General features: G+C 35.4%; 1 protein-coding gene across 2 annotated transcripts in view; it reads left to right on the top strand.

Moving 5' to 3' along the window:
- Positions 1 to 7,581, top strand: part of LOC120557755 (glutamate receptor-interacting protein 2-like) — a 69,316-nt gene extending 61,735 nt beyond the window's left edge. For both annotated transcript variants that reach the window (XM_039798347.1, XM_039798349.1), the window contains one exon: positions 862 to 7,581. In XM_039798347.1, coding sequence (XP_039654281.1) covers positions 862 to 1,032 — 171 coding nt within the window. In that variant the 3' untranslated portion in view covers positions 1,033 to 7,581. The remainder of the gene's footprint in view (positions 1 to 861) is intronic.
- The last annotated feature ends 6,755 nt before the right edge of the window (positions 7,582 to 14,336 follow it).

The raw sequence follows: 14,336 nt of genomic DNA, 5'->3' as shown, positions 1-14,336 counted from the left end.
GGTTAATGGGTTAAAACAGTGGTGTGTTCTTGACAGGTGAAGTTAGTCAACCTCTATCTAACTTTCAGTTGCTGATGGCAAAAAGCTCCCAAAATGTCATCTTCAACTGCTGTAAAGGCCTAGCAGAGCATCACCAGGAAAGATACCATGAATCTGGTCATATCTGTTGGTCTGACTCTTCAAACATGTATTCAATACAAAAGAATTTAGTACCAAATAATAAATATGATGAGATTAGTTACTTCTACATTTCTAAAAATGTGTCCCTGTAAAATAAGGGGACTGTATAAAAATTGTGTATGCAAACACCCTCCAATGAATGCTCAAATTCACCATTTTAACCACGTTCTTTTGTTTTAACTTCAATGGGAAGGATGTCAGAGCAAACACAGCTTCATCACCTTACTACTTACTAGAGCTGCACAATATATCGTTTTTTTTTTTATCGTCTTCGCGATATCAACTGCCGCAATAAACACATCGCGAAAGGCTGCGATGTATCGAAAGACAGATGTTTTTGTGTTGGTTGAAAGAAAATATCAGCAAAAACCTTAAAAAAAAATCTAAATCTAACTCAATCTTTTTTGTTAATGGTGCCTTTTACATTCAATTCAATGTTCAATTTCTTCAATAAAAGAATGTTGGAAATGATTTCCTTTCATTTATTTCAAACTCAGCAGTGTAACTCAGTAGTGCAGCCCTACCACTTACAGACAAGCGATAAAAATAAGTCCCAAGTTACAACGAGGAACTCTCCTTTAACCTTAAGCAATAGTTTGCCTCGGTGTTTGTTAGCTAGCTAACCAACAGCAGCACCATTTACCAAAGCAGCTATTTCTGCGTGTCTCTGTCTGTGTCCAGGTGAACCACGTGAGGACGAGGGACTTTGACTGCTGCCTGGCGGTGCCTCTGATCACAGAGGCTGGGGACAGACTGGAGCTGGTCATCAGTCGCAACCCACTGGCAAACGACGACGACGACGACGACACAGAGGACAATAACAACACTTTAGACCACCCGCTGGACCTGTAACACAGACAAAAAGACAGAGCGAATGCATGTGTGTGTGTATGTCTACCGATGTATCTGTCAGTCAAACTCAGGCAGATGACATACTCTAACTGGTGATGAGGCGCAAAGTTATATCTACTGGAACTGGCCCAAACGCACAACACACACAAACGCACGTCACCGGCTTGCAACAATTCTACTTAAACACAGAGACTCCTTGAGGCACACACACACACTTGCATGCTTACACATTCACCCCTTCCCATTCACACTGGGTTGAACTGCTGTCATACAGTATAATCCGCGATGAAATCACTGGCACCGTGCAGAGAAACCACCAGAGACGCTCTCCTGAAGGCTGGCTTTGAGTCCTCGCAGTGTTGTTCCAACGTGAACCGCTTACTTGGCCCTTTAACCAGCCCATAACTGATTCTGACTCTTTAAATATTGTTTTTACTTAAAACAAATGAATAAAACCCTGCAATTTGGGTTAGGTAATTTCAGCAGTTTTTAATGCCAGGCCACAGGTTTATAGAAATGTCTAGTGCTAATGTTGCCAGAGGGATCTGCCTTATTACACAATATTGTAAGTGATTCTAGTAAATTTCAAGTAAAACCTTATTGATAAAAGAGAGGAAATGCCTTGCTCAGTTTGCAGATTCCATTTGTTTTAAGAAAGGCCCTCAACACTCACTAGACGATGGGACCAACAGTTTATAAAGGAATTGTGTCGGACTGTGGTTGTATGCATAAAGGTGGACTTCTATGTTGGATACGTCTGCACATTTATTGCAGACGTTATTATTACTGCACAGTTATTAGTGAATTAGCACAGATTATTGTGGAATTTGTGCCATCATTACACGTTCAAGACGTGGATGTTATCACAACTGCCAAACAGTTTTTTTTCCAATCATCAAAGAGAAGAAAAAGAAGGGAAGGATTGCTTTCCTTTCGCGTCTTGAAAGGATTGATGAGCAAAGGCAACTTTTGCTGCAACACAGTTGGACAGCTGTGCTCGTGGAGATGCCTCAGAGTAAACTGTGATTCCAACAGAAAAACAATTTTCCTGCAACCTTCTGAGAGATTACTGACCCTTTTCCGGGTTTTCGTTTGGGTTGTGGTTTTTATTTGCAAATTGCTGGGAGAGTTCCCAATCGGTCCCTAGAGTTGACTTAGAGCACTGGGTTCATCTCACCTCAGCTCATTGCTGGCCTACAAAGTTGAAGAGCAGTAGCTAAATAGCAGGGCTCATGATGATGGTTGAGGTTCACAATAATCAGAAATAACATATGTAGACCGTTAAAAGGTGCTGCGCGAAGTACCACATATATTTTGAAACCGTAGTATAATTGCCATAAACAAACAAGGTGAAGGAGCCTGTCGCAGCATCCAAACTGTATTTTACACTGTGAGCCAGTGCAAGCTTTTTAGGATAATTGCTTTGCACAAAACAGGAATGAAGCAATGTTCTTCAACAACAAACACAGCTACAATAAAGCCTGTGAGTTCAAACAAATGGTAGATTAAATGTAAGGCCTGTGGGAACATAGTTATCCAACATGGTTTATCTTCACAGTAAACAGACAAAAGGGTCAATTTGTAATTTCCACTGGTATGAATCAAAATTCGCCCGGGGAGTTAATACTTAAGTCCCGTGCTGACTCAGCATAACTAAAGAGTCAGACATACACTGACACATGACACTCTTTTTGCAAGATGTGATTTAGTATTAATGCTTAACACTCCTTGTTCTCATAATTTAAGGCTCCACCATATTGCTGCTCATTTATGGATTGTAAAATATACAAGCATAGCGAAGCATGTTTGGCGGTATTAGGTGTATATTATTCTTTGACTTGATTCATAAATAGGTAGCTAGCTCGACATATGCTGCCTACTGTATGTCAAGAAGAAAAGAGTGAACAAAAGTCAAAAACAAGCAACACCGGTTCACAAGCAATACAGTCGTAAAGCAACACTATGTAACTTTTCCCGCTTCGGTCCCCCTACAGGTTGTCTCATTGGAACTACAGCTCGCGCTACCCGCCGCTTCGGTCCCCCTACAGGTTGTCTCATTGGAACTGCAGCTAAAAGTTACATAGTGTTTCTTTAAGTTGCAAAAAAAAAAAAAAATCCAAGTATCAACAGTACCACTGTTTAGGAATAGATGCTACTAATCAGTCCACCACACAGTCTCGTTTATAACCAGCTATGGCAACAATTTTGACAACTGATGTTTAAAATGCTCCACATAGGACCTTCAAATGATGTCTACCGTATATAAAGTGTTACTGCTGTTTGGCTTTGTAGGGAAGACAAAATACTTTTGCAAACAAATATAACAGCATTGTCTGCAAACATAGAAATTGAATTTGTCAGGATGCTGAGGGTAGCAGGCTGTTCAGAATAGGAACAGGACACACACACACACACACACACACACACACACACTCACTCTCAGAACAGGGCCAGCATGCACAGATAACATAAGGACATGACACAATGCAGTTTGTGTTTGACTTGTTCATGACTTTGTTCATGTTTCTGTGTGTTCGGCTGTGTTGTATTGCATCTCTGTTTCTAATGTGCATGTACGTGAGTGTGCCAGTGCATTTCTATCTTTGTGGGTGTATCTGAAAGGGTGCATATACAGGGTGCAACTGAAACTGCTCAATTCTCATAGTAGCTTTGGCTGAACTTTCGAATGCATTTTGCACAGAAGCTGTGGCCTATCTCTTCCAAACTATAGGTTTATGCAGTGCCCACCACGTTTAATTACTTAAACTTTGCTTCTCAGAAATAATGTTTTATCTGTTTATCTGGTGGAGGGCTCTTAATATTAAATGATAATACCCATGAGATTTGGCTGCCATTGCTTTGGAGACAAAGCCAGTCACAGGTGCTAATTAGAGCTGTAGGGAATTCAAAATACTTTATCAGTGCAATTGAAAACAAAATACTGTGTCGTAGTTGCTGATATCATCCAAAATTGTGAAAATTCAAAAGTGAATTGATTTTAGCTGCAGATTGTATTTTTAATCCTCTAAACAGCATAATCTTTAGCTTCCAACAACCGTTAGCAGTGCAAGTAACAGATTTTTAATCTGTGGTTGAATGTTTGCACTATAATGCACCAATGGGACCTTTAAATCAAAGAACCAGATATTTCATGCTAAGAAGTAGTAGTACTATATAATAAAAATAATGATTAAACAACAAGAAAATGTATCACATTTGTGACCCTCAAAAAGTGTGCCAACTGTCAGTGCGCCTAAAATAGCTCCACTCACTTTACAACTCTGTCTTACTACAAAAATACCCCCATGCCAAACTCAAAGAAATCTGAACCTTTCATTTATTGACTTCTCTTTTCACCCTCCCACCTCTCCTCACTGCCTATTTTTGGTCTGTTTGGCAACCGGAAAGATTCATTCCACTTCCTGTCTTCATGATTTTCTCTTATCCCTGACAAAACTGTCTTTGCCCTTATTTTCTTTGCATTAACAGAAATGTGATTGGCTGTCGCTCCCCTCCAACTGCACACGGCTGTGTGTATGTGCGTTTGGCAGAGATGAATTATATACATGTGTACAGTGTATACGGGTTGCCTGGGATATAACATTTCATACATGTGTTCCTGTGTATATGTAAGTACGTAAGCACAATAGAGAGAACCAATACTGTGTGAGTGTATGAAATAAAAAGAAACAGAGGAATACTGCATGTGAGAATGTGTGTGAGTGTGTGAAAGGGAGGAGACAGAATAGCCTTTGTGCTCTGAAGGATTGGAAAATGTTTCGACAGGAACAATCACAACCTCTGTTCTCTCTCTTTCACTGTTTGCATGTCTCCCACTCTTTCTTCATTTTGTTACATAATACAGTAAGAATCCAGCTGCCCCCTTTGAGATCACCCGTGTGTGTGTGTGTGTGTGTGTGTGTGTGTGGTGGGGGGGGGGGCTATCGGTATGTGTGCCTCTTTGTGTACTATATAATTTTGTTTACATGTACGTATCCAAGGATGTCAGGTTTTTCTTTTCCTTTTAAGCATGTATGAGCTTTTGAGCATGCATTGTGTGTGTGTGTGTGTGTGTGTGTGTGTGTGTGTGTGTAAGAGAGAGAGAGACAGAGAGCTAGGTGGTGTACATTTCATTGTACAGTGGTGATATTTTTCAGGGTTGTGGGCCGTTCCAAAACCCTGATGAGAGTGAAAACAGTATAAACTCAGTTTTTGTGAGCGAGCCGGAGGAAGTCAACTTTTTTCAAAAATAACAAAAAAATGGACATTTACTTCTCTCCGAGCATTTACTACAAAAAAAAGAAGCACACTGTTGAATACCATGCACTGTAAGCATTTTCATGTACAATGGAACAAACTTGTCTGAGTGTTTTTTACCCAATGTCAAGTGGCCAAAAAAAAAAAAAAATTGTTTTGTATAGTAACGAAGGAAAAAAAAGACAACATGCTGAGAAAAGCCTTCCAAATTGTTCTGTTGGTTTTTATGTATGTACGTACGGTATGTGTGGTCATCCATACTCCCTATGCATTTCTGGGTCAAAGGTCAGTTTAAAGCCCAATCCGGAATCGTAACAAAAGTCCCACAGAGGAGTGAAGTTTATAAGAAAATATAAAACTGTATCACAGTTATATGATTGTTACGATGTAAAAAAAATGACACATTTACAGATAAGTGGTTGGAAATGTGAAAATGACAAAACATTCAATCACTGCGACAATGTAGGACTGCTTTGGAAATCATTTAATTCAAATTCAAATTAATAATACAGATTATTGAGTCACTCATTTTTGAATTTTGGGGGAGAAATGTCACAATGTCAGTCTGAAGATTTGCCCCTGAACCTGTTAATAGATGTCATTACATTGACACATTGTTATATAATCTGACATTTATTACAGTACCAAATCAGCTGCAGTACATGCCCGCCTCCTTAAACACACACTGACACACAATAGATTGTGTTTCTATGGTTCATCTTAACCTGAAGCTTCAACAGAGCCCAGTTTCTGAACAAGAGGATGGTAGTTCAAAATCCCTTTGCCAGGATGGAAGCCAGGCTGGGGGAGAAGACGGATTTAGCAGCAGGGCCATAACTGTGTGTTTCTTGAACAAGTTCCTGTTGGAGTTCGAGCACGTGTTGGAGTTATTACTGCAGTTTTTGTTATTGTGCAATGGAAGGCAGTCATTCTTTCAGCGTTTGAATTTGGAGACACGTTGAAGAAAAAAAAAAGATCACTGCTTACTGTTTCTGTCAAGTTGCAGATTTCTGTTTGTACTGTTTGAGAAAAAAGTAGACTTTCAGTTTTGTTTTTTTTACCATGCAGCGGCAGCGCATACTGGAGGTTCTCAGCCGCTAGCTAACAGTTGCAAAAGCTGATTTAATGTAGCTGTGCACAGCTTTACGTAACAGAGTTCAGACATGGCTTTTGTATTTGACTAGCTGATTATTTAATTAGATTTAGCATGTTTTCTAAAACAAACAAACACAGTATCTGTTAAATTAACCATTAGAAAACTATAGCTAACAATTATTAATGGTTAGCTAAATATTAGCATACTGCCTGATAATTTTTGCATTATTTCCCATTATCGTTTTCAAAGCTGTGTTAGGCAATTTATTTTGGGCATCGTTGGGCATAAATTCCCTAATAATCTTTCAGCATATTGTAATTCAAGTGGAAAGAGAGAAAATTAAACATCTGCATCTCCTCTTGGCTCGGTTTTCAGGCTTTAGAAAAGCTAGCCCGTGACGGTAGTGAAACAGAGAGGGGAGAGAAAAAGCTGCAGGAGGAGGTCTCACTCTACTTTAAATTATTGCTGTGTACTAATGATAAACACTTTAAAAAAAATCAAATATCCTTTCAAGAAGTTTCCTCTGGCTATGGGACTGAGACTACGGTTAACATGCTAACATAGTATGTTGTCAGCTAACCATTAGCATTCTGCCCAGAGAGCTAAAGTTACCATGTTGCCATTTCTGTAAACATGAATGCCAACTTCTTCACTGGACCTCAAGCCCTCTGTGGCTGTGACTATACTGAGGGAAAATAAGATAATGGTACTTCATTTCCAAAGCACATTTCAGTGTCTTATGTTGGTCACGACTGTTTCTTCAATCTTTGCCACACATTTCTGATAAATTCTGAGTTATTGGAGTCACGCAAGGCTATGACATTTGTATTTCTTTTATGACTTTATTTTAACATAAAAAAATTTAAAAAAAGATGCGTTGACAAGTGGCATCAAAGCGTGTTGCGATTCTGGATTGGGCCATTAACAATGTTTGCGTTGATATTGTGTATTTTTTTCAAATTGTGTAAAGTTCTATTCTATGTAATATAGTATTTTTCTATGACAATATTACTCTCCCGAAACATGGGAGGAAAACAAAACAGAAATGATCCAAGGGAAAATAAAATGTATGACTTGTTGTTGTCGGGTTTTTTTTCTTCATTTTCTATGAAACAAAGAGTGTACTGCTATACTTCTCTTTTCGAGAAGAACAAGAGAAAAGATCAGAAGCAAGAACAATAAAATGTCTAATTTTATGTTGTGTAGCTGGTCTGTCCTTATTTTGGTGCGTCTTTGTGATGTAACGTAAGCCAAATACTTCAGTGCTAGTACTGCACAGTCATGTGTGTGACTGATTAAGTGACGGCGGGACAGTTTTAAATTGCATGAATACATTTTCCACCCGGAGGTCAGGAACTTGCACAAGAACACATTTTACAACTAAAGGAACGGGGTTTTAATCTTTGTTGCTTGCCCAAAGCACCACTGTACATTCTTCTTTCGCTGACTTAATTATCCCCAAGAGTCTACTGTTACATAACAGGTCCCACACAAACACAATCACACACACACAAGCACAGCAACACATGGAAAAGTAGTTAAAGACCCTACGGCGCACTACATTATATGTACATTACACACACAAACTCACGAGTATGCACACTCCCACCCAACAGCTCTGCTAATGTGCTTGCAAACGAGCCCCAACCATGAAACAGGAAAGGCCGTCTCTGGACTGTATCACAGGTCTTTATCACGCTTTTCCACTTCCACCAGGAGTGGAGGGAAGTAACTGCAGCTGGAGAAAGACCTGAAGACCAGCTAAAACATACAAAGACTGGACAAACCACACCTAATGACTGACTTCCACCATCAAACACTGATTTTATTTTTTTATTTTTTTATTTCTTTTGTCTTGGAAGCCAGAAAGAAGCACTAGAGACAGCATACTGGGCGACAGGTAAAGCACCATTAGAGTTGCATCACTGAGCAACAGGCGAACACAGGTTATTGTGTATTTCTGTACCAAAACAGAAACAGACATCAGAAGAGTGAGAAAAGTGAGATTGTTGGTCTGATCAGCACTCGCAAAGCATATCGTGTATCCACACTTTCATTTACTCAAAAACAGTACTAAGAATATTTTTAGGAAATATTTTACTTGAGTACTTGAATATGTCTAGTCTATCACATTTTAGAGATAAAAATACTTTTCACTCAACTGCTTTTAAGTGGCGGCTGTAAATACTGACGCTTATACATACAATACTATGACTTTTTGTAATTTTCGTTGGCGTACTACATTTAGTTACTTTTTTCGAGATACTATACTATGACTTTTTTGTACATACTATACTGTAACTTTGTTTGACATATATTTATATATATACTATAGCATGTCGAAAAAAGTGATAAAAAGTCATAGTATAGCATGTTGAAAAAAGTCATGGTATAGTATGTCAAACAATAATAGTATAGTATGTCAAACAGTCATAGTATAGCATGTCAAAAAAAGTGATAAAACAGTCATAGTATAGTATGTCGAAAAAAGTGATAAAACAGTCATATGATAGTATGTCGAAAAAACTGATAAAAAGTCATGGTATAGTATGTCGAAAAAAGTGATAAACAGTCATAGTATAGTATGTCAAACAGTCATAGTATAGCATGTTGAAAAAAGTCATAGTATAGTATGTCAAACAGTCATAGTATAGCATATCGAAAACAGTCATAGTATAGTATGTCGAAAAAATTCATAGTATAGTATGTCAAACAGTCATAGTATAGTATGTCGAAAAAATTCATAAAAAGTCATAGTATAGTATGTCGAAAACAGTCATAGTATAGCATGTCGAAAAAAGTGATAAAAATGTCATTGTATAGTATGTCGAAAACAGTCATAGTATAGGATATCGAAAAAAGTCATGATATAGTATGTCAAACAATCATAGTATACTATGTCAAACAGTCACAGTATAGCATATCGAAAAAAGTGATAGTGAACAGTCACAGTATAGTATGTCGAAAAAAGTCATATTATAGTATGCCAAACAATCATGTTATAGTATGTCGAAAAAAGTCATAGTATAGTATGTCAATAAGTCATAGTATAGCATGTCGAAAAAACTGATAAAAAGTCATAGTATCGTATGTCGAAAACAGTCATAGTATAGTATGTCAAACGGTCATAGTATAGTATGTCAAACAATCATAGTATAGCATGTCGAAAAAATTGATAAATCAGTCATAGTATAGTATGTCGAATAAACTGATAAAAAGACATAGTATAGTATGTCGAAAACAGTCATGGTATAGCATGTCGAAAAAAGTGATACAACAGTCATAGTATATTATGTCGAAAACAGTCATAGTATAGCATGTCAAACAGTCATAGTATAGCATGTCGAAAACAGTCATAGTATAGCATGTCAAACAGTCATAGTATAGCAAGTCGAAAAAAGTAATAAAAAAGTCATAGTATAGTATGTCGACAAAAGTATGTAAACAGTCATAAAACAGTCAATGTATAGCATGTCAAAAAAAGTGATTAAAAAGTCATAGTATAGTATGTCGAAAAAACTGATAAAAAGACATAGTATAGTATGTCGAAAACAGTTATAGTATAGTATGTCGAAAAAACTGATAAAACAGCCATAGTATAGTATGTTGAAAAATTGATAAGTCATAGTATAGTATGTCGAAAAAGGTGATAAAGATGAGATGCAGCAACAGCAGAGTTCCTAAAGAATAAAAGAGAAAAAAATGTCTGAGAAGGTTTTATAAAAAGTGATAGTATAGTATGTCGAAAACAGTCATAGTATAGCATGTCTAAAAAGGTGATAAAAAAGTCATAATATAGTAGGTCAATAACAGTCATAGTATAGTATGTCAAACAGTCATAGTATAGTATGTCAAACAGTCATAGTATAGTATGTCAAACAGTCATAGTATAGTATGTCAAACAGTCATAGTATAGTAGGCTTTGACATAAAAAGTCATCGTATAATGTCAAACAGTCATAGTATAGCATGTCGAAAAAGTCATGGTATAGTATATCAAACAATCATAGTATAGTATGTCAAACAGTCATAGTATAGGATATCGAAAAAAGTGATAAAACAGTCATAGAATAGTATGTCAAACAGTCAAAGTATAGGATATCGAAAAAAGTGATAAAACAGTCATAGTATAGTATGTCGAAAAACTGATATAAAGTCATAGTATAGTGTGTCGAAAACAGTCATGGTATAGTATGTTGAAAAAAGTCATAGTATAGTACAGTATGTCAAACAGTCATAGTATAGCATGTCCAAAAAAGTGATAAAACAGTCATAGTATAGTATGTCAAACAATCATAGTATAGTATGTCGAAAAAAGTCATAGTATAGTACAGTATGTCAAACAGTCATAGTATAGCATGTCCAAAAAAGTGATAAAACAGTCATAGTATAGCATATCGAAAAAAAGTCATAGTATAGTATGTCGAAAACAGTCATAGTATAGTATGTCAAAAAAAGTGATAAAACAGTCATAGTATAACATGTCGAAAGAGGTGATAAAACAGTCATATTATAGTATGTCGAAAACAGTCATAGTATAGTATGTCAAACAGTCATAGTATAGTATGTCGAAAACAGTCATAGTATAGCATGTCGAAAAAATTCATAAAAAGTCATAGTATAGTATGTCGAAAACAGTCATAGTATAGCATGTCGAAAAAAGTGATAAAAATGTCATTGTATAGTATGTCGAAAACAGTCATAGTATAGGATATCGAAAAAAGTCATGATATAGTATGTCAAACAATCATAGTATACTATGTCAAACAGTCACAGTATAGCATATCGAAAAAAGTGATAGTGAACAGTCACAGTATAGTATGTCGAAAAAAGTCATATTATAGTATGCCAAACAATCATGTTATAGTATGTCGAAAAAAGTCATAGTATAGTATGTCAATAAGTCATAGTATAGCATGTCGAAAAAACTGATAAAAAGTCATAGTATCGTATGTCGAAAACAGTCATAGTATAGTATGTCAAACGGTCATAGTATAGTATGTCAAACAATCATAGTATAGCATGTCGAAAAAATTGATAAATCAGTCATAGTATAGTATGTCGAATAAACTGATAAAAAGACATAGTATAGTATGTCGAAAACAGTCATGGTATAGCATGTCGAAAAAAGTGATACAACAGTCATAGTATATTATGTCGAAAACAGTCATAGTATAGCATGTCAAACAGTCATAGTATAGCATGTCGAAAACAGTCATAGTATAGCATGTCAAACAGTCATAGTATAGCAAGTCGAAAAAAGTAATAAAAAAGTCATAGTATAGTATGTCGACAAAAGTATGTAAACAGTCATAAAACAGTCAATGTATAGCATGTCAAAAAAAGTGATTAAAAAGTCATAGTATAGTATGTCGAAAAAACTGATAAAAAGACATAGTATAGTATGTCGAAAACAGTTATAGTATAGTATGTCGAAAAACTGATATAAAGTCATAGTATAGTGTGTCGAAAACAGTCATGGTATAGTATGTTGAAAAAAGTCATAGTATAGTACAGTATGTCAAACAGTCATAGTATAGCATGTCCAAAAAGTGATAAAACAGTCATAGTATAGTATGTCAAACAGTCATAGTATAGCATGTCCAAAAAAGTGATAAAACAGTCATAGTATAGCATATCGAAAAAAAGTCATAGTATAGTATGTCGAAAACAGTCATAGTATAGTATGTCAAAAAAAGTGATAAAACAGTCATAGTATAACATGTCGAAAGAGGTGATAAAACAGTCATATTATAGTATGTCGAAAACAGTCATAGTATAGTATGTCAAACAGTCATAGTATAGTATGTCGAAAACAGTCATAGTATAGCATGTCGAAAAAAGTGATAAAACAGTCATACTATAGTATGTTGAAAACAGTCATAGTATAGCATGTCAAAAAAAGTGATGAAACAGTCATACTATAGTATGTTGAAAACAGTCATAGTATAGCATGTCGAAAAAAGTGATAAAACAGTCATAGTATAGTCTGTCGAAAAAAGTGATAAAACGGTCATAGTATAGTATGTTGAAAAAGGTGATAAAGATGAGATGCAGCAACAGCAGGGTTCCTAAAGAATAAAAGAGAAAAAAATGTCTGAGAAGGTTTTATAAAAAGTCATATTATAGTATGTCGAAAACAGTCATAGTATAGCATGTCAAAAAAAGTGATAAAACAGTCACAGCATAGTATGTCGAAAAAAGTGATAAAACAGTCATAGTATAGTCTGTCGAAAAAAGTGATTAAACAGTCATATGTCGAAAAAGATGATAAAGATGAGATGCAGCAACAGCAGGGTTCCTAAAGAATAAAAGAGAAAAAAATGTCTGAGAAGGATTTATAAAAAGTCATAGTATAGTATGTCGACAACAGTCATAGTATAGTATGTCGAAAAAGGTGATAAAACAGTCATAGTATAGTATGTCGAAAAACTGATATAAAGTCATAGTATAGTGTGTCGAAAACAGTCATGGTATAGTATGTTGAAAAAAGTCATAGTATAGTACAGTATGTCAAACAGTCATAGTATAGCATGTCCAAAAAGTGATAAAACAGTCATAGTATAGTATGTCAAACAGTCATAGTATAACGTAATACCAAAAAGTGATAAAACAGTCATAGTATAGCATATCGAAAAAAAGTCATAGTATAGTATGTCGAAAACAGTCATAGTATAGTATGTCAAAAAAAGTGATAAAACAGTCATAGTATAACATGTCGAAAGAGGTGATAAAACAGTCATATTATAGTATGTCGAAAACAGTCATAGTATAGTATGTCAAACAGTCATAGTATAGTATGTCGAAAACAGTCATAGTATAGCATGTCGAAAAAAGTGATAAAACAGTCATACTATAGTATGTTGAAAACAGTCATAGTATAGCATGTCAAAAAAAGTGATGAAACAGTCATACTATAGTATGTTGAAAACAGTCATAGTATAGCATGTCGAAAAAAGTGATAAAACAGTCATAGTATAGTCTGTCGAAAAAAGTGATAAAACGGTCATAGTATAGTATGTTGAAAAAGGTGATAAAGATGAGATGCAGCAACAGCAGGGTTCCTAAAGAATAAAAGAGAAAAAAATGTCTGAGAAGGTTTTATAAAAAGTCATGTATAGATGTCGAAAACAGTCATAGTATAGCATGTCAAAAAAGTGATAAAACAGTCACAGCATAGTATGTCGAAAAAAGTGATAAAACAGTCATAGTATAGTCTGTCGAAAAAAGTGATTAAACAGTCATATGTCGAAAAAGATGATAAAGATGAGATGCAGCAACAGCAGGGTTCCTAAAGAATAAAAGAGAAAAAAATGTCTGAGAAGGATTTATAAAAAGTCATAGTATAGTATGTCGACAACAGTCATAGTATAGTATGTCGAAAAAGGTGATAAAACAGTCATAGTATAGTATGTCGAAAACAGTCATAGTATAGCATGTCTAAAAAGGTGATAAAACAGTCATAGTATAGCGATGTTAAGCATAGGTTCATAGTATAGCATGTCAAAAAAGTGATTAAAAGTCATAGTATAGTATGTTGAAAAATTGATAAGTCATAGTATAGTATGTCGAAAACAGTCATAGTATAGCATGTCAAAAAAAGTGAAAAAAGAGTCATAGTATAGTATGTCGAAAAAGGTGATAAAGATGAGATGCAGCAACAGCAGAGTTCCAAAAGAATAAAAGAGAAAAATATGTCTGAGTAGGTATTATAAAAAGTCATAGTATAGTATGTCGAAAACAGTCATAGTATAGCATGTCTAAAAAGGTGATAAAAAAGTCATAGTATAGCATGTCGAAAAAAGTAAAAATGTCATTGTATAGTATGTCAAAAACAGTCATAGTATAGGATATCGAAAAAAGTCATGATATAGTATGTCAAACAATCATAGTATACTATGTCAAACAGTCACAGTATAGCATATCGAAAAAAGTGATAGTGAACAGTCATA

The sequence above is a fragment of the Perca fluviatilis genome, chromosome 4, assembly GCF_010015445.1.
Source record: "Perca fluviatilis chromosome 4, GENO_Pfluv_1.0, whole genome shotgun sequence".
Lineage (NCBI taxonomy): Eukaryota > Metazoa > Chordata > Actinopteri > Perciformes > Percidae > Perca > Perca fluviatilis.
This window is presented reverse-complemented; position numbering and strand designations above follow the sequence as displayed.